Source organism: Lepidothrix coronata, unplaced genomic scaffold, assembly GCF_001604755.1.
Source record: "Lepidothrix coronata isolate B3197 unplaced genomic scaffold, Lepidothrix_coronata-1.0 Scaffold202, whole genome shotgun sequence".
In the NCBI taxonomy this organism is placed as follows: domain Eukaryota; kingdom Metazoa; phylum Chordata; class Aves; order Passeriformes; family Pipridae; genus Lepidothrix; species Lepidothrix coronata.
The window spans coordinates 633,121-655,112 of record NW_016690382.1 but is presented as its reverse complement, the minus strand read 5'-3'; the positions used below and the strand labels follow the sequence as shown (position 1 = coordinate 655,112).

Here is a 21,992-nt window from a genome sequence, read left to right as displayed (position 1 = left end):
AAAACAGCCCCGTGACTGGCTACACACACAAAGGCAGTGCTGAGCAGGTACATGTAGCAGGGAGCTGTCCCACACCTACTCTTTTCCCATGCTTTCTTCACAACATGTGTAGTTATACTACTGAACCAATGCAACCTACTGTCAAATATCCCACCACCAGTAAAACCCAAAGAAGCTACAAAATGCAATTTTTTTTCATTTCTGTATTTGATTGCTTTCCTGTAAAAATTAAAACTAGTTTTGTGAAAGATGAAAAAAAAAATCATTTATTTCTTCATCTGTTACTGCAGGCTAATGCAATAAATTCCATCAATATACACCACTATAAAAGCATCTCCTCCTGACACAATGAACTCTGGTCATATCTGAAAGAGAAATTCCTGGCTACTGGCCAACAGGAGGTCCCAGACTTTTCTGCTGTTTGACAAAGGTACAGCTGCATTAATGCTGGGAAGGATGAGAAGAGAGTCCTGTATTATGTTCCTATAACAAAATATCACCATTTCATGAGTATTGTAAAAACTGAGATTATAAAGATTATTCACTGGCTTACTTTGACCACGTAGCCTAAAATTATTACTGTATCATTTCAGTTACATTGGGAAGAAGAAAGAGCAATAAGGTTTATTAATTTTTAGTCATTACCTCACCCCCACTTCTGTATCACAGAAACTGAATTCTTTACAGAGAACAACTGCTCATTCAAAAGAAATGGCTCATCTCCACCCAACAGTCAGACACAGCCAGATAAGATCCCCTGGACCACGGGAAAAATAAGATCTCATGTAAAGGCTTAAATACCCCCATCAGGAGGTAAGAAAAAGCAAGCCTGGGGCAAAAACCACACAATACTCAAAGAAAGACAACAAGTCTATTTTGTTTTCAAACAAAAAGCTGGGAAATCCACTTAGCTTAGCAAGACTGGACCCTCACTGGTTAGACAGAAACAAGCACCTTCACCCAGAGAAAGCAGACAAGGCATTTCTTAGCTGTTGGTGAAATCCAACCAAACTGCATTTTCAGCTAGCCTGGAGAGAACCTCCTAAGCCTCAAAATCCATCCGAGTGCCATTACATCATGTTCTTGATAAAGGAAATGGGTGGCTTCTGAAAACTCTTTTTGTTTGGATTCACCTCATCTGGCTCTTTCTGAAGGTAAACATGAGCTCCTGTGAAGCTGTGGTTCACTAACAGGCATTCAGGGAGATCAGCACTCAATAACGAGGGCAATGCTATTTTAAAAAAGTAACATTGACTTAGGGGCAAGTCAATTCAATGCACTATTTTTAAATTCCCGTACTGCTAGTTCCTCATGCTTTGTTTGCAACTTCATATTTTTCTGCCCTATAGTTTGTATTTCGACTGAAAAGGCCCAAAATGTAGGTTTCTAACAAAGACATCATATAGGATCATTATACCATTAAGCCTGTAGTCAATTCAGAGGTTTCTCTTTGTTGAAAAATAAAAAACTCCTGCACACCTTTACAAGAGAGCTGTGTGATACTTTCACACCTCACTCTTAAGGACCTGGCACTGAGCCAGTCAGTCAAGGAAGGAAATCTGCTTTTATTAAATATGATTGGTTGTAGAGCACTGTAACACTCAGAATGCTGTTCCACTGAGCAAGACTATTCTTGCATGAAGGGTTTTATACTGAGTGACAAGAACCACTCCTGCAATTTCTATGTAGACATTCCAGAACGTCTTATCTTGGGATTGTAACAGGCCTGTCACCACCAGAGCTAATAAACTAAACTTCTCCAAGTGTACACAGTCATTCCCATGACTTAACTTCAGTGTGCTGTGACTACCCCTCCAGAAAAGTCAAATTATACCACAGTTTTGTGTCTACACTAGTTCTGCCCTCTACCACATTCTAAAGGATTGGAGGCTGTCATGGCAAATTCCATTTAGCTATTTTGTCACATATAGTTGAGTACCTTGGATATAAAAATCTCACCAAAGGTTAAATTCTACAGCATTCTGGGGCTCTGCCCAGGACACAACAAAGTATTTTATTATACCATAACCACAACATGGACAACAGAAATTCTCCCACATTTTGAGCACTGTCAGTTAAATAAAGAACAGAGCATTAAGAAGTGGAAAAAAGTCAGAAATCACAGAATCATGAAGGATCATCGAGTCCAACCTTTGACTGATCACCACCATGTCAACTAAACCACAGCACAAAGTGCCACCTCCAGTAATTTCTTGAACACTTCCAGGAGTGGTGACTCCATCCCCTGGGCAGCCCATTCCAATGCCTGACCACCCTCTCAGTGACAAAACTCTTCCTGATGTCCAAGCTGAACCTCCCCTGCTGCACCTTGAGGCCATTTCCTCTTGTCCTCATCAAGTTATCAATGACAAAACCTTTCACGGGAATCAGTTTTGATATTTATATCAAGCCTGAGGGATAAAGCTTCAACTTTTTTCAACCTTTCCCCATTTGTAGAGCTTTTTACTTAGAAATTTAAAAAAAGCAAAATCCTAAGTCATGATACTTTATCTCTTTTTCCTTTGGGTGATGTTTTAAAGACAAACACTCATTGAAACCTGGGAGAGAGCACTTCCAATTCATTAGATTGTAAGACCAATAGGTACAATAAACACAACTATACTCAACAAAATATTTAAGACACTCACAGCTGAGAAATCTATGGACAAGCAAACATTTTTAGTAGTTACATAGCCAATATAACCAGTTTTCTTTAATAAGCTGCCAGTATATTTTTTTTTAAAGTTATGTTACATGCACCAAAATGAACTACAAGAGGCCCTGAATCACAATTTAAAATAGTATGTGATATATACAAACAAGTCATGAAGATCACACAACTTTTAGATTTACAAAGACATTTTCACTTGTAAGACTTCTACTTGCTTTACCAGCAGGTTGCACACCACAGGCACCCAAATGAAACAAATAGTGATTTCACCTCCATTTCATCACATTTCCATCTGCACAGTAATTCCTATTAAGTTGAATAAATAACTGAGAGAATTGCCAGACCCCTGGGCTTAGAAAACTATTTTCTCCTCAGATTTAACAAAGTGCTCTTCACAATTTTCTTGTTCAGCTTTAACATCATTTTTTAGATCTTGAAAAGAATTAGCAGAGTCTTTTTAATATTTATTGCTTTAGGTTCCCCTTCTTTATGTGGCGCATTGGGTGTTTTCCTTGTAGCCACAAATCTCCTGGGCCATTTTCTTTTACTCCATGACAGTAAAGCTACCAAATCAAGCCCTAAAATGCTTTCAAGTTTAAAAGTTTATTCATATCATAAACACTGGACTGGTTTCCCCTTTGTTCTGAATGAAAGTGAAATAAATACAAACAAGGCAACTATATGCACAAAGGCCAGTTTACACATACAAGGAGAGCTAGATTTAACAACAAATAACTTCAACAAAGATTGTATCCTCTGATATCAGGATATTTAATACAAACACTGACAAATATATTTCTGCAAAAATCAGAAGAGTTTTTGAAGGCAATTTATAAACAGACACTGAAGTCAACAAACACTGACCTCCACCATGTGACTTTTGTGATCCTGACCTTCCTTGCACAGAGAGGTCAGAAGGTTATCAGGATAGTTTTATCTCCACGAGTTATGTAAACCATTTACCTAATGAATAATGCTGTTAATAAAAACTAAGTTATAATTCCTGAGCAGAGGATTTTGTACTACAAATTTGGCTTTGGAAGTTTCTTTACAACATGAAACGTTTGAAGCTGGTGCCAAATTTTACACCTAATGTTTAAAACACTTCATTGGTCTTGGGGATGATACTTCAGCAATACATTTAAAAGGTGTTTCTATTCTGAAACCAGACACTCCTTTCAACATGTCTGTTTTATGTAGGAGAATGATTTCCTATTAAGTAAGCAAAACCCTCACACTTTCACTGAAGGGATATTTAACCTGAGATGCAAAAGCAAAATGTTTTCAGTTAGTTATTATTCACAGCTGGGTTCCCGTGAGAACATTTTCTGCATCACAGTTGCCATAGTAATTACTATAGAAACCCCTGAATGCAATGGAGTAAAACCTGTTGAAACCATCGTGCCATTAAAGCTCCATTCAAAATATCAGCTCAGGACAGAAAATGTTCACTTAGCTCTTCTTCTGCCAGCAACAAGTTAGTCTCTTCAATATAAATACACCAACTACAGTAATTTCAGCCCAAAACCATTTTACAAGACCATACATGAAATTTTGTTAAAATAATTCTTTTACAAGTACAGAATCCTATAATTAAAAAATAACAGTGATGGCTCTGAAAGAGTGTATATTTTTTACTTGTCCCAGGTCAAAGCATATTCCTTAAAAAGTGCATTTATTGGTAGGAGAGATCTGGAGCCAATTTTTTCCAAAATGCATATATATGTATATATAAAAAATAAAGTGTATTTCAATGGATGCATGCACACATATACACACACACGCTTTTTCTTTCCTTCCTAATGACTACAATTCCTGCAAAACCAGGCATTAACATGTGAAGTGAGACCAGTGGATCAGACAGAAAATGGGATTTTGCCGTAAAACACACCAGTGATGGGTTGAGCCACCAGTGGAGGAATTCAGCACTTGGAGAACTACACAGGTTTTTCCTTTATTTTCACCAGGGTTTTGGTTTTTTTTCTAGACATTCTCCACTATTAAGTTTTCTCCGAAACATTTTTTTAATGCCATGCCTTTAAATTAGGCACACCTACCTCTGTTCTTACTCCTGCTGATAGTTAATGTATGTGGGTTTCAAAGAGGTGTATTAATTAGAGACATACACCGCAATATTTCATGATAAAAACTAAAAGCTCCCTAATCACAAAACCAAGACAACAGGCTTTTTCAGTCTGAATACAGAAAGCACCAGAACACAAGGACACTATTCCTTGTCACTACAGCAGCTGAAGTAAGAGGGTCAAACCACCAGGCAAGAAATCAAACAGATGTTGATTTGATTAATGATGATGCAAAAGTATTTATGGTTTTCTCTATGGTCATTGATACCAGAACTACTGTAGAGAGCCATCAGTGATAGAAACATAAACTAAATTATTCTACTCCTTTTAAATATGTAAAGTATGTTTCTGCAGTCAAACTGTTGGATTTTTTCCAATCACTTATACTATCTCTCTCAATTAATGAAACAGTCTTTTTGCTTACAGGACAGCACTTTTCATTTCCAAATGTATCAAAAACACTGTTCTGTGATTCTATGAACAGCTGATATGAAAAGAGTTCACTTCATCTGATACTCTCCCCACCTCCAACTAAAGTGGGGTCTTTTGCATTAAACACATCAAGGATTTCAGGATGCCGCAAGGATTCCCTGACAGTGTTATCTAACAGCCCTACAGGCAGATCTCCCAACCCTGACAAACTTAAACTGAGATAGAATGCATATGGAGCGATAGGAAGTCCCTTGGGAGGAGTGGCACAGCAATGAAGATCAAGTTTGCAAGTCTGATGTTCCAGCACGGGATCTTTGTTCAGCGTAAAGACTGATGACAAAAGCTGCTTTCTCATTCCCAAGAGACCAGGGTGGTACCAGAATTAGGTGAAGCAGCACTCACACCCTATGCACGGCATGCGACCTCACGATTGCCATCGGAACTTAAAAGAACAGGGATTTGACTCTTGAGTACACACGGTGACAGCAGAGGCATCACCTCTGCCCGCACACGCCTCCGGAGCAGCCCCTGCCGGGGGCAGCGCTGCTGAAGATCATTTCCTGTGGCTGCAGCCCCTGAGCTCTGCCCCACACCCCAGCTCTCCTCACCCTGTGATCCTCCTGTCGTGAGGGCTGTGGGCAGTTCAGTCCCACACCCCAGCTCTCCTCACCCTGTGATCCTCCTCTCGTGAGGGCTGTGGGCAGTTCAGAGCAACACTTCTGCTGCTGGGCTCCTGCCCAGAGAAGGTGAATGGTTTCACTGCCTGAGAGCCTTCCTCGCCATGCTGGTACTAAGCCAGGCTCTCATCTCAACCCGTACCCAATTATGTTAAAACTGGAGTTTATTTGCTCTGATATCTTTTTTTTATTTTTGAAGAGATTAAACTAGGCAATGAGTTGAAAAGTTACTGGTAGAAGACCGACAGCACAGGCATATGTCATTTCCTGAAGAAACCAGGCTTTCTTCAAAGCACACACACCCCCCTTTCTGCAAAAATTTGTCTGGGTACCTCGAAAAGCAAAGCAAACAGCCTTAATGTCCTACTGAGAAAGACACAAGTTGGGCAGGGGGTATTTGGTGGGGTTTTAAACTCAAAACATCTCATAACTTTTTTTCTTCAAGTAAATCTATGGAATGGGGGGAGAAAGTATGTTCTTTACATTGTCATAATGAATCAACAACCCTACTCAGGGGAAAATTGCCATTTTTTTCCTTCAAGGTTCATAAAATCAAGTGGCTCTTCTCAAGAGAGAAAAATTTTAAATTACTAGCAAGTGAAAAATATTGAATGTTAAACCATACCCACGAGGAAATAAAGATTAATTTCTGATATGTAAACAAAGAGCTTTAAGAACATCACTCTAAACTCAACTGCACTGTGAAAAAATGCAGCAAAGAAGCATCACAGTATTTTGAAGTTATCTTTAAGTGGGAACCTGATCAAAACAGTTACATCTTTGCTTTAGTAAAATATAAACAGTTGCAGTACAGTTGTAATGGAGTTCATTGAAAGCAAAAGCCTTAGCAAACAAAAAACTGCCCTATAGTGCATTTGAGATGTAACTGACTGCTAAAAGGATATTAGGGCATTAAATTACCATAGAAGACATTTATTGTGAGCAAGCTCTGATATAATGAGTGCCTTTCTTTGCACACCAATTACAACACCTATAAACATTAACACATAATAAAAATGGGGTGTTACTACACTTTTACAACAGCTTCACACAAAACCTCTTCTATTCTTACAGAAATCTAAAAACATCTACTAAGTACTGTGTGAAGAATCTGAGATTTTAGGTATTTGACTTTCAAATAAATACAGGCACTTGTATAACTGAAATTGTTTTCCTACAAGGAAAACTTCCTACACAAGTTAGCACTGTAAACAAAAGAAATTAATGTGCTTTGTTAAAATTTCCACTTCGTTAAGTCTGTAACAAAGAAAAACAACAGGCATCCATTCTGGTCCCAAATCTTGCTCTGCAGCACTACAGTTGTGTTTACCTGAGCAATTCCTAAGCCTCTTGGTTAGGCTGAGAAAACAGTTTAGCAGTTTCCTCAGGGGAAACACAGCTCGTTGTTTCACCAGACTACTAATTATCGCCATCTATTCACCCAGCAGATGCAAAATCTTAAATGAACAGCGATTTTAGTATAGATTAGATAGTTCCTGGAACTACCAATACTTTGGCAAAAGATTCACAGATTCCTCACTGGGGAAAAAAAAATTATTTTAATCACGGATTAAAACAGCTTGGTTTGAAAAGAAGAAGGAAATAATACTCAGGAACTTAACACAAGACCATTTCCTTTAAATAAGGATACCAGAGATCTAGAATCCAAAACAAGTTTTTCTCAGTTCTAGAGCTCTCGGCCAACCTTCCCACCTGCCCTTCGTGACAGCTCTCTGTTTCTGTAGGTGAAAGGCCTGAGGCAGGAGCATGGTAAGAGAAAAACATGCTCAGGTCCTGCCTGTACTGTTTGTGAGAAAAACAAAGAGACTCAACAGTCACGGACTGTGTTCCTCAGGGAGACAGGGACAGCTGCTTCAGTGACATGAAGCTGCACATCGGTAGAGGAATGGAAGGAATCACTATTGTGTTTATGAATACAAAGTTACCACATACAGTGTTTGCAACAGAGTAAGGGGACATTGCACAGTCTTCTTGTAAAGAGGCTATTTGGGAGCTGTAAGAGAAACCTCCTCAGCCTGACAGGAGGAAACTGCAGAGCACTCATACAGACCTGAAGGACACTGCTGGGCAGAAGTTCCAGTCACACCTGCATGGCACACATACACACTACGAGCAAAACCAGACAGACATAACCCTCAAAGAGGAAAAGAAATTATTTACATACTGGAAAACTATCAAGAAACTAAGTATTGCAATATTAAGTCCTACAAAATAAGAGACAAACACCAGCAAGTGGGAGAAGCTTGGCTGAGGCTTAAATGGAATTAAAAGCAAATTAAAGCATTTATTACAGCAAAGCCCCTGCGCAGTCACCGGCGGCAAACATCGCCCTCCGCTGGGCAAAGCACAGCCCTGCACTGCCCTCACCTGCCCGCGCTCTGGGATCCCGCTGGGAATTATCCTGTGCTCTCCTATTTACATACAAAACCCTGATGGCAAGCGATAACTGAAGCTCAGTTTCCTCACAACTCTCCTACTCCGGTAAACGCAGAACTAAAAGATTCTGAAGGAACACATATTCAGCAGCCTATCCAACGTAACACCTATGGGAACCTTCCCTTTAAATTCCCCTCTCCCTGCACCCAGTGGTTTTATTTTATTTTACAGTCATGCTGTAAATGGTGATATATATACATATATATACATATATATTATACATAAATTTAAAACATCCTCCAAATATAACGAAATACAAATCAGAATGAAGAGAACTTTTCATGATTAATTTAAAATCTCTGTTGAAATGAAACGCAAAAGAACCAATTCAGTACCCTGTGACAGAAGATGTGACCAGGCAAATGTTGCCTTGTGCCAGCTGAGTTGCAGATTAAATAAGAAACAGAATATTAAGACCATTAAAGGAGCCATAATTTAACCTCTGGATTAAGCATATGATGCACAATGGATTTGAGGTAGCTTTATCTCCTACAAAAATTGACTGGGAATTAACTGGACCATCACAGAAACTTCACCAGATCACTTTCTATGAGTGAAAGGCAAGAGTGGGAAGAGTTTATTATTATTATGTTATTTCAGTCATAATAAACAAGCAGATTATCAAATAAATTTCAATGCTTAATGATAAAGTAATTTAATCTTCTAAATCCTATTTTTTCTCCCCGTTTTATTTTTCATTAGTATGGAGATTGGTGGATATTTCCCCTATTTTCTGTTTTGCTATGGAGTGCCCCCATGTCAACACAGCACAGAGGAGAAAGATGAAAGAGTTCCTTGGGTCAGTTGCTAGTTCAGAAAAATGAGAGGATAATCGAGGGGAAGAAAAATAACCCCAAACCTTAAGAAATCTGATGAATGGGACAGAAAAGGTGCTATATACCAGGGTACATATAATAAAAGCATAGCATCACTTTCCCTGTCTGCACTTTGATGCAACTCTCACTGATTTGTAGTTAACTTACCATGACTCACTCACTGCATTAAGCTGTTAGAGAAAAAACAGATATGAGAGAGAGGGAAACATGCCTAAGCATACCCAGCTACAGCTCACCAGATCTTCTAGTTCTGCTGTAGTAATAAATAATAAACTATAGGTTCTGAATGTGAATGAAATTGCAAAGAGACCTCAATTTTAAAAAACTTAAGTGCAGCTATTTTTTTTTTTTCATCTATCTAGCCACATACAATTTGCATTTTAATCTGTGGAATAGAAACACATTATACAGCTTTCAAAACAGAGCCACATTTATCTTACTGTTCTGTACAGACTGGGGCTGGGGAGACCCAAGGAGAGAAGCTGAGATAGAATTAGTTTTCTTCTGAGTAGCTGGAACAGTGCTGTGTTTTGGATTCAGTACAGGAATGATGCTGATAACACACAGATGTTTTGGTTGTTGCTCAGTAGAGCTCACCCTGAGCCAAGGACTTCTCAGTGTCACATGCTCTGCTAGTGAGGAGCTGCACGAGAAACTGGGATGGAAATGGCCAGGGCAGATGCCCTGAACTGGCCACAGGGATATTCCATAACGTAGGATAAAAGTTTGCTGGAGGGGGCTGATCAGTGCAGTGTCTGGTGAGCAACTGCACTGTGCATCCCTTGTTCCTCCCTGTCCTTTCCATTACAATTACTATTATCATTATTATTCGTTAGGGGTTAAGCCACAACAACTATGAAGGGTGAAAGGCACTGTTTTTCTTTACTTTGCTTGTTTGTATTTTTCAAATAGAAATGTTTATTTTTTTTCTGCAATTATTGTAGGTTTTTTCGTAAGGTAATAGAGAAGGAAAAGAAAATACAGCTGGATGCTGCATATCTGAATGAGAAGATAAGGCTTTATAGAACAAATGAAAACTAAGATTACAAATTTCATCCTTGTTCTAAACTACACAAACTCATTTATTTGATGTTTGCGAGATTGCACTGAAGGAGACATTTTCATCTGCTATAATATAACTTCAACTTACAAACAATCAAAACATGAGTTAGGGATGCTGGGCCCTCCTTCCATAGTGCATTAGTTACTAACATTGGTGATCCAAGCCTAATGACCAGTGTTAATTTATCACCCTGACAGGATGCACTTCTCTCATTCACAGAGGGGAAAAATAGAAATAAATTTTAAAAAATGTTAACACACCAAAATGTGAAAGCCTGGTTCTTTAAATAAAGCTATACAGATTCAGCTTCTCAGTTCCAGTGATTCCTGTTCCAGACAAAAGAGTGACTGCCACAGTCCAAAGTGAAATTTTTTTATAACTTTTCTTTTCTGAATTCACCAATACAGCCCATCCAGAAGAATGGAAGAAGATACTTCTAAAGACAGGTGGACTGAGAGATTTTTATACTTCTTTCCTACATCAAAGTAACTGAAAGTTATAGTTTTTAAACATTCTTCATCCTTTAATAAACATATACACTCCCTGTGAACATTCCATTTACTTGTACGTCAGAGCATAAAAGCCACATCACCAGTCTGTTCACTAACACACATTTATAAACAAAATACCACTGAGGGCAGCCTAAAGATGGGATTACCTTTTCCTTGGATAAAAATTTCTTGACATCGAATTGGAACCAAGTAGTTTTTCTAGCAATATTTGTTGTAACTCCCTCCCTAGGGTAACAGCTGTAACAAAGAGTCATGTAACAATAAAAAAGCAGGTAGAGCACAACAGAGTCACACATAGCAAATGTATCAGTATGTAGCAAATGTTTTGAGAGACCTAATATCAACAGAAATTATTTGAAGTATGACCTAGAGACAGTGTAATCACATGTACAAAACGCAGATGACAGCTTTATCCGGGAAGCTGGTGAGTGAGGATCCCTCACCAAAAAGAAAAGAAGAAATAAACTCTGTGCAAACCCCCACCAAATATTACCTACAAGCAGCAGCCTCAGCCTGGTGAGATGGCTTTAGAAACAACAATCAGTAACTCTCACCTCTGCTTCTACTGCTTTATGTGGGCCCAGAAAAAGGGCAAGGTGGGAAGGGGGAAGGAGAACAACCTGACACCAGAGAGAGGGACCCCAGCGAGCTGAACCCCAGGAACAGCCTCACGCTCGGACCAACGCTGCCACCTCGTGGGGCTCCGGCCAGCGGGCAACCTGGACGCTCTGCTTCCTCTTTCTCAAGGCAGCCTTCAAGAGTTTTTTGATCCCATGCAGGATGAGGAAATGCAATGCATACTTAGTTTTGTAAGACACGATGATTAAACATATGTTTAAACTTGTACTTGCCTCCGGGGCATATTTTCTTCAGTTACAAAGCCCATTTCATGAGTGCATGAGGCAAGGCAGCAACTGGTGACTGTGCTTGCTTTAACCATTTCAGCACATTCTCATCTCTGGCAGTTCGTGGGTGTGCTGCAGGACCTGAGATGAGTCACCCTCTCCATGTCCTACAGCGCTCTCCTGAATCTTCATCCACTTCCTTTAAGGGACTGGCTCTCAGGCTGCAAGTCCCAGTGCAAGGGATTCCCTCGTAACAACTTTCAGTTCTACTACTCCTTTTATGGGCATAAGTACATTAATAAACCAGGAAAGTTAGGTAACATATATTCCATATATATATCTACATAAATATTTATGTGCTTTATTAAAACTAGTCAGTCATAATTGTTATGTTATGCTAACTATCCTGAATATTCTTCAGCTTTCCAGGAAAAGCACTTTCTGTCTTTGTAATAAGACCTTACTAGAAAACAACTAATTTCAGGCCTCTTGCAAATAAGATTAATTTTACCCAGCTATCTAAAGTGTTAATTTGTAATTTATGGGCCTTCCTTTTTGTGCACACTGTAACCCTGTATTCCCCAAACATGTATGTGCCTTTTGTAATCACAAACATCTGCAGTTAAACTGCACTTGACTAGAGCCAGTTTAACTCAGCTCTTCAGCATGACTCATTTCTACTGATTAAACAAGGATACAGAGAAACAGGGAAAGTTGTGCAACTTGTTTCTCTTCTTACAGTAATTCCAGATACATAATTCTTCCTTCATCAACCAGCAGCTGGCAAAAGCTGCCCCAGAATTATGGTGATTTATGGCATGAAACCTTACTTCCCACACAAGTTAGGAGGCAGCTTGAGCTCTTGTCTGTCCTTGAGCTACAGCATGCAGCAATTTAGCTGCCCTGTTCTGATCCTCATGAAGGAAGAAGGGTTGTGTGATTACACCACAGGCATTAAGGGAAGTATCTTTGTGGGATCTACACACCACCTCACCAGGAAGATGCAGATTTTCAGCTGCTCACCTCTTCTTTCCTATCTTGCTTTTACTTGGAGTCACGGGCATGTTGGTTCAAGTATCTTTTTAATCTCACTTGACCCTGTTGTTTCTATTTGTTTTTTAAACAGATTAATTGAAAAAAAAAATGCTTCAAATACAGGTTGCACAATACCCCAAAATAACTACTTTTCCTGTACTAGAGAGTTTCCAAAATTTTCACATAACCCATATGTGGGCACCCCAGACACGTGCACACTATGACAGTAAGCTTTTGTCTTTCAATGTATGCAATTATGGAGCTTGTTTTACAATTAGTTTTTGTAATATCTAAGTTCAGTATCTAAGCTTGTCTTCCTTCTTGCTGTACCCACTGGAGCTTCAATAGAAAGTCACCAAAAATAAGTGACAAGTTGCCAATTTCTCTCGAGTAAATTTATCAAAAAGCAAGTTATTCTTCTATTAAAGCATAGTGCAAAAAACTTGATTGTAAGTCATACTCCCAATGAAAGAGATAATAATTCTACCAAAATGGGAGAGACAGCATGTAAAATATTTAATGTTGTTATTTGCACACCACTGCTCTCAGTCAAGATTAGTGCCTTTATAGATGAAAAAAGCACTTCCACCTCAGACTGGAAAGGAAAGCTGAAACAAAAAGCAACTCCCTGTTACAGCATAAGACAAAAACAAACAAAAAAGATTTAAAGAAGTTTGTCCTCAAACTCAGCTTAAGCCAAGTCATAAATACAAATTCAGAATTCACTGGAATTCACATATAACAATGCTTGTTTGCTTAAAGATCTACAGACTTATTTATTCATTACATGGAGGTTTTCAGAGAAATTTGGTCTAAAAGTGATGGCAACTTTGTCATAGAAATAAGGAGGACTCCACAAGCAACAGGGCAGAATATTTGGAGACAGAAATGGAAAGCCAAGGCACCACATATTCTGTCATGAGAGACACCCAGACCCCCAAATTTCAATTGTTAGTTTTAAAAGGATTAAGTTAGGAAGTATTTAATCCTAAGTAACATAATGAAGTGACTAGCAAGATTTCATCCAGCCTAGAGGAAACATGTTATAAATCCCCACACAGTAACAAAATGTGGAAAATTTCCAATTCTGCTCATTTGTTTTGAAAAACAGTGTGCCAGCCAGCTCCTTTCCTAGTAAATGTGGATGAATTGACACAGTTCCCACTTGCTCCCTTACCTTCAGCTCCTTTCTTGCACTTTTCAACATTAAGAAAGTGAGAATCTGCCAAATCAGGAGCTCCTAGAATTTCCAGTCTCTCAAGCTTCGATTTGTTCGGTGCTATTCCACACCAGGTCAGACAGTGAGTGGTCACAACATCCATAATATCAGCTGAATTCCTCAGTGTTCCTGCTCATGGAGAACAGCTGAATTTGATTCCCACATGAACTCTGCAGTGCTACCCTCAGTTATCAGACAATTACAGCAGTCACACTGGTGCTACTGCCAGCATTTTTTTGCTGCTGTAATCTTGATTTTGTGTGTTGGGGAGGGGGGGGAAAGCAACAGAAGAAAGTGAACCATTGCAAGTTTGAGAATTCAGGGATTTTTTTTATCTGGTAGGGGCACCAAACTATGCAGATACAAAACACTGATGGACCAGAGGAGCAGACTTGGTAAATGGCTGTAACAAGGTAACTGGGAATCTGTCAATTATTTACTCTCCCCTCTGTTTCTAGGGGGCCTTATACAACATCAAAGCTTTTACATGCATCATAAGTGATGTTTAAATGCTTGATAAGGTCTTGCTCAGGGCTTTTCTCTGTGGAGGCTTTTGACTTGATTAAATATTTTACACTGTTACTGCATACTGTTAATAGTATACACTCCTAATCTTGCTATGACTAACATCAGTCCTTACCAATAGTCACGTTTTCATGAAAATAAACTGAGAACCCTCAGAACGTTCCAAGAATCAGACAATGAATAAGCAGTAATAAACACATGATGCAATAAGACAATGCAACCTTGCACTTTATTAGGCTGAGAAAAATAATGTTCATTCAGCTCCAGAACCCCAGAATACCAAATAAAATCCAACATTTTAGAAATCTTCAAATATATATTACATAAATCTAAATAAAATTTTTACCATTGTATTTACTGCACCCACCAACTAATATCTGAGTCAGAGATAGTAAAGAATTGAGAGGTCAGGCCCATCTTGCATTCATGATACCAGCCATGCATCACACTGTTACTGAGCTTCTCAATTCAAAAAACCCCACTGAAACGCCACTGACTGCAAACATGATGCTCTTCTTGAACAAACAAGATTTTGGGTTGCAAAGTAGAGAAATTAGCAAAAGTGAAAGTGATATTTTTGGGGTTTAAACACATTTGTGGAAGTACAAAAGCACACCAAAAGTTGGCTTAAATATTTTTACCTCCGTGCAATTCAGCACAAGCCCCACCATTTACACGAAGTAATAACCTGTCTCTTTATACCACTGCTATAGCCTAATACATAGTACTTAAATATAAAAGCATATCACAAAACCTGTGATATTACTCTCTGCCTGCAGAACAGTTAAATTTCAATATATCCTTAAACCAAACAACTTCTCTTTCAGTAATAAACACTTCAGTGTCAAGACGAGTCAGCCCAAGTTTCTACTGCCCCTGATTAGCACTCCTATGAGCTGTCACACATTACAAGGCAAGACTCTAATTTCAAATTTTAATTTCAAATTTTTCTTACTGACTGAAAATATTTATCAAGCATACATCCAAACATAGAGTGGTGACTATACAAGCAGTCAGTGCAAGTACTCTAGTGGTTCCAGAAGTCTTCATTTCCAAGTAAATTGCATTAAACTAACCCTACAGTTGGAAACAATTCTCTGCATCTCAGTGACACATTGAATAACTTGGCCTACCACTGACAGATAAAGGGAGAGACTTGGAGACTGTGTCTGCTCCTGCAGATGAGCATTTGGAATTGTGAATATTTATTTAACCTTAAATCCCAATGTAATTTTACAATGTCTTAAAAAAGGAATCTGTTTTATCTCATAATTAGAACTCCTAAGTATCACAGGATATTAAATAAAAAGATTAATTCCCGAAACAGGAATCTAACATCTGACTAATTTAATGAAAAACTACAGGAAGGGAATGATTAAAAATGTTAGCAGGTATGACTGGATGTATGCCAAAGAAATTTGAGATTAGTGTACACAATATAGACTAGAATTGGGGGTGGGGAGGGGGAATGGAGTAGGACAGACATGACTGAAGGAAATCAAAGATTAGCAAACAAGTAAATTCTGCTATTTTGCACTACTTTCCCTAAGAATAATTACACATTTGTACCAAATCACACCATCCACTCATGATACTCTAATACTTCATAGCATAAATTGTAGTTGCACTATTGTAGTTAACATTCCGAGAATTGCCATGAAGCATTCCAAAGAAATGCCATGAAAAAAATGAAATCATATTCATCAAATCACAGAAACATTCAGTTTGGAAAGCAATCATTGAGTCCAACCTCTAACATTAGCACTGCCAAGCTACTACTAACCCATGTCCCTCAGTGCCACATCTGCATGACTTTTAAGTATCTCCACCAATGGTGATTCCACCACTGCCCTGGACAGCCCGTTCCAGTGCTTGACAACCATTTTAGTGAAGAAATTTTCCCTTATATCCAATCTAAACCTCCCCTGGTGCAATTTGAGGCCATTTCCTCTTGTCCTGTCCCTTGTTACCTGGGAGAAGAGACCAACCCCCACCCGGCTACAACCTCTTTTCAAGGAGTTGTAGAGCCATAAGGTCCCCCCTGAGCCTCCTTTTCTCCAGGCTAAACAACCCCAATTCCCCCAGCTGCTCCCTATCAGACTTGTGCTCCTTCCCCAGCCCCATTGCCTTCTCTGAACACCCCCCAGCACCTCAATGTGTGTCTTGTAGTGAGGGGCCCAAAACTGCCCCCAGGATTTGAGGCGTGGCCTCACCAGGAAGAGAGGGGGTACAGGCCAGATGCCCTTGGCCTTCTTGGCCCCTGGGCACACGCTGGCTCATGTTCATCCAGCTGTCAAACTGCACCCCCAGGGCCCTTTCTGCTGGGCAGCTTTCCAGCCACTCTGCCCCAAGCCTGGAGCACCGAGTGGGGCTGCTGTGACCTGAGTGCAGGAATCAGCACTTGGCCTTGTGGAACCTCTTACAGTTGGCCTCAGCCCATGGATCCAGCCTGTCCAGATCCCTCTGCAAACCCTTCTTAGCCCCCAGAAGATCAATACTCCCACCCAACTTGGTGTCATCTGCAAACTGACTGAGGGTGCCCTCGATCCCCTCACCCAGATCAGTGATAAAAATATTAAACAGAACTGGTCCCGGCTCAATACCACAAGCAGGATAAAAAACCCAGTAAAAGATATCAAAAAAACAGTTTGTGTCAATTCCCCATCCCTCATTATATCTGAGTCAGGAGGGAAGCCCACAAATCTTCCTCATCCTGCCCCTTCATGCAAAGATTTTGTTTAGGACATTCCATAAATAGTAGTAGAACAGTGGGAGATGTTTTCCAGTACTATGATGCTGTTAATTTAATCCTATATAAAAACAGGAGCAAAAAAAAAAAAAAAAAAAGATTTTATACTATTTCCTGACAAGCATCCAGCAGGAAATACTCATTTGCTACTATTTCTTTAATTATTTAGCTTTTCAAGAGTATTTCTCAGACTACGAAAACAATGTAAGTTAGCTTTTCCCATATGGGTGTCATGATTCCTGTCATGAGTTTATTTGGTTGTTTTCCACGTGGTAAATAAATAACGTAAAAAACACCAAGTGAACAACAGCAAGTAAAAATCAGCAGGCTCTCAGTAAAAGGCTCTCGTTAACCTGGCTGAAACAGTCTCAAAGCTTTCTCAACACCCTGTTTCCTTCATGAAAACACCAAATTAGGTGCTGAAAATCACATGGTCAGTGGCAATTGTCACAAAAATATTGTCATAAAGTGTAGGCATTTGTCCACATCTGTCACTGAACAGTGTAACTGGTTTTACCTCCAGTAGAGAGCAAGATTGTTTTGTATACAAAGTGGGAACTATTGGCTTTTTAATATCTCCCAGGGCACGAATCTCAGGAGCCTGCACAGCACTGAAGGGTACTGGTACCAGCATTGCACAGCAACAGCATGGGGAGATTAAGACATTTGCCATATGTGAAAGATTCCACGAGTACAACTGGTGCACTGCTGAAGTGAGCAGGAGTTTTTCCACTGCCCATCCCCCATGACACCCTGTACCACCTCATCTGCTAAAAACTCAAAACCACAATGAAAAAATACTTCCCTTTTTCCTTCTCTGTTGTTAAATACTGCAGAACTAATGCATCAGTTATAACAAGTGATTATTTTACTTAATTTTCAAACTACATTTCCCAATATTGCTCTCTACTAACCTCTTAGAAAATTAGAAGTAAAGCTTACCAAACTTTTTCTTGTGCCATTCCTCCTCTGGTACACTGGTTTATTACAGCAGGGCTACTCATGGTAAGTGCTGAGCTTTCAGAATTCATTTTTCTTCTACAAAAGAACAACATCAAAAAAACAAGAAAAATGCTATATAAGTGAAGATTGTGGTTACTAATTAACTAGAAAACCAAAACTTTAAGACAATAACTTTTAAGACCAAACACAGTATGTTTTACTCCCTGAAGTAAATGCCCTACATCAATGGGATTAATTGGATGAATACACTGAGAAGGATTTTGGCAGGTTTATGGACTTGCTAGTTATGCCAAACTCAACACTGATTGTCTTTTGTTTACTTTTTTGAATAAATGCCAAGAGAGTTGATGTCAGCAAGCCTGAATCCAGGGCTGTGCATCGTGTCAGTTCTGTTAATTCAGACCAGCAGTCACAGCCAGCACTGCCATGGAAAGATCCACATAACATGGGGGAGAAAATTTCACTTTCTGATATGTAAAGATTTACAGAAGCTTTTCAGCATATTTTAATAACTTGAGATCATACTTTGCTGCTTTGCAGAAAACAACAATTCATTCATGGTTGAAGTCACTCTCGCAACAGCACAGAGATATTCCAATGCTGGCCATAGCAATTCCCAAGTTACAACACTTCCAAAAGGTCTATATGGTCAAAGATGTTTCCAGTAAACGACTTGCATGGCAAGAACAAATGAAGACTCTACATACAGCAAATTAATTCCACCATGAAACACTATTATTTTTTTGTAACAGGATCCACGATGTTAACATGAAACTTCTTAGCCCTACAGCTTTATTTTCCCCTTTTCATTTAAAAGAGAGGGAGGGGGGGAAATATTTTTAGCCATCAAAGTCATATTATTCGACTTGATTTGACACCTGGTTTCTATTATGATCAGCACAAAGACCTAATTGATTAACAGAAAACAGGTTCAACTGTATATTAATTAATACCTGCTAGAACATAACCAGAAAAGAGGCTGTGCTTGTCAAGATAATCATCTCTTGCTTTTTTTCAAGAAGGTACAAAGAACCATTAAAAAGCTGGTTTAACCTGTGTGAAACCTGGGTCAAAATCAAACTTGACAGATGTCGAGGACAGCATGAAAGGCTGAGCACAAGGCACGTGCCCCATCAGTGGCAGGCAGACAAGGCCAATCTTCACAAAATAAGTGCTCTGAAGAGAATGCCCATCTTGGTTTCAAAATTCTGTCCATGCAAGAGTAGATAAACATCCCTGGCAAACATGTCTACTGGAGAGAAGTCCCAAAAATCAGCAAACAAAATTTGGTCCTTACATCTTGTTTGTGTGACCAGAGCATGTGAAACTGCCACTTCAGAAGAAACAGAAGGGATTTACAAGGACAGGTTCTTAATCTTGCATTTTTTTAACATCCCTCATAATAGAACAGTTTATTTCTGAGCAAATTTGCTTTTGAAATCCTGTTTTAAAGATCCATAAAACTATTCTGAATGGGAGAACAACAAAAGCCTCACCTCTGTGAGGGCAGGAACACAGACTCAGCCATCTGACTTCTTTTTGGATCAGTGCCTGACCTCAAATTTACTCCTGATTCTCAATTTGGATCATGTTGAAAAAAAGGGCCAGTAACAAAAAACAACAACAAAAACCAAACAAACACAAAACAAAAGCCCAAACCAAATAAACAACAAAACCAACCCCCCCCCAAAGAAGTCCACACAAAAGCCTAGTAATTCTAGAAGCAGCAGCAGGTGCTGAAAACTAAATTATTACTTGCCTCTCTGGTCTATAATAGCACAGGAAGAGGGGAGTTGTTCTTAAATACATTTTGAAGCAACATTGCAAGAGCCCATACTTAAACATCTTCTGCAAAGTTCCCCTTTTGCAGGAAGCAATTTCCTAACACGGGGAAAGCCCAGATGCTTCAATGATCACACAAGTTATGGCAACAAGAGTTTTACCTCCTCTTGCAGTCACCTGTACCAGTAAGATCAAAAGTTCAGGGGAAAGGTTAAAAGTCACCCATTAATTCTCAGAGTTGAAAGCTGAAAGATTCAAATTACAAAATGACAAGGTTGCCATTCCAGAAAAAAAAAGGTACAGCTTGCCCTGTTCCCTTGTGAGCCAGTACCACAGCAGTACAACTGTGCAAGGTATTACTTTAAAAAAAAACCAAACCTGTTTTTGGCACTCCCCTCCCCACCCTTGGAAACATCTAAGCCAACACTCCATACATATCTCTGCATTGAGACTTCCACACTCAAACTGGAGCAAAAGCAGGGGACAGAAGTGATAAAAGTTACTGTGTTATGAACTTTTCTATGAACAATAAATAAAGGTTGACATGGATTTAACAGAAAATAAATTAAATATGGCATTAATCCAATTTACATTCTCAGATGTTCTGCAAAACAAAATCACATAACACAAAGAGGAATACATCTTATCAAATTTATCAACTCCCTCACATTCCCAGCCTGCTATCTGAAAATGTCAGTAACATACTGTACTCCTTCTCCTCGACAACCTCAGCACCAGCAGGCCTTTTGGATACCACGAGTCATATTCTTTCAAGACACACCGGCTCTTGCAGCCTCCACTGCTCCATTTCCAGTGATGGGAGAGATCTGCCCAGACACCCACGACCTGAACACACTCCTCCCTTGCCCGTGTGCAGGAGAGGTGGGACGGGCTGTGGGAGAGGTGGGACGGGCAGCTGACACAGCGCTGGGCACGGATCCCTCCCCTCAGCCGCCACCAAGAGATGGGAGTGACGAACCCCACAGCGCCTCTCCTGTCCCCCACAGGGCAGCAGCCAAGGGCACACTCCCTTGGGATCGGAGCATCCCTCTAACTTCCCTCCCACACCCATAAACGAACGATGCTCCAGCAACACCCACCATGGAATTGCTGTCTGCTGGAGCATCAACTCCTGGCACCTTGAGTGGCTTTTGTCCACATCAGCCAGTTTCTTCCAAACCCTCCTTCTCCTTCCTTCCTGTCCCTTGAGAAGCACAACATCTCAAAGCTCTGGGACCGGGTGTCCATTCGGGGTTGCCATCCAGCAGCAATCCTCATTCCCACTCCAAAGGCTGGACAGCAATGAGTCAGATAAGCCGCAGGGATACTCTTCTGTCATCCTCTTCCTGCCAGCAGGTCTGCACAGGTCCTAGTTCACTCTCTACCAGGAGCAGCAGGTAATTAAACAGCTGATCCCCACACAATGGACAAGTTTTATGGCCTTGTCAAAATACCACGAGTTTTTTAGTTTCCAAATGACAAACGGAAAAATCAGTATCTGTCAACACTCTCCAAAGCCATGGATACGAAATATTACCACTATTTCCCTGCCTTGAAAGCAATCTCAATGAAAAATTCTCAGCCTATAGATGATCTCCTGACTCGTGTGCCAGGGACTCTTAAGACCCTTGCTTAAGAATAAATAATTTTTTTTAAATAAAAACTTTTCTATTTTAAGATATACAAGGGGGATATAATTTTTCAAGCATCAAAAATATTTTTATGGACATTTTCTAGTGAACGAAAAGTTTTTCTGTAGGTCTAAAATAAAACTGAATTGTTCTGCTGTGGAAAGAAAATGTATTTTAAGGCTTATACTCTCTGAAAAATATTGCTTATATTCAAAGCAAACCACAAAAATTAAAGCTAAAATTAGCAAAGGAAAATTTTGCATATATTTAAATATATATATCTCTACACACACAATCAGACTACTACCACTATCCTCAGAAATTAGCCTCCAGTAATAAAATAACAACATCTTAGAAAATAAAATGCAATCTGAGAAGCAAAGGAACAATGTTCAGAAAAAAAAAAATACGCTGTTCACAGGTGCCTCTTTCTATATCACCATCCAACTCTTGTTTGGACTTGAACTTTAAGGCACAGGCAAGATACATGATGAAACCTGAAAGAGGAAAA

At 39.5% G+C, this 21,992-nt stretch overlaps 1 protein-coding gene across 3 annotated transcripts in view; it reads right to left on the bottom strand.

Annotated features, from left to right (window-relative positions):
- Positions 1–21,992, bottom strand: part of ARHGEF3 (Rho guanine nucleotide exchange factor 3) — a 115,154-nt gene that overhangs the window by 85,105 nt on the left and 8,057 nt on the right. For all 3 annotated transcript variants that reach the window (XR_001877631.1, XR_001877630.1, XM_017832385.1), the window contains exon 2: positions 18,048–18,143. Coding sequence is in view for 1 of the 3 variants with exons in the window: in XM_017832385.1 (XP_017687874.1) it covers positions 18,048–18,143 (96 nt within the window). In the remaining 2 variants the exon portion in view is untranslated. The remainder of the gene's footprint in view (positions 1–18,047; positions 18,144–21,992) is intronic.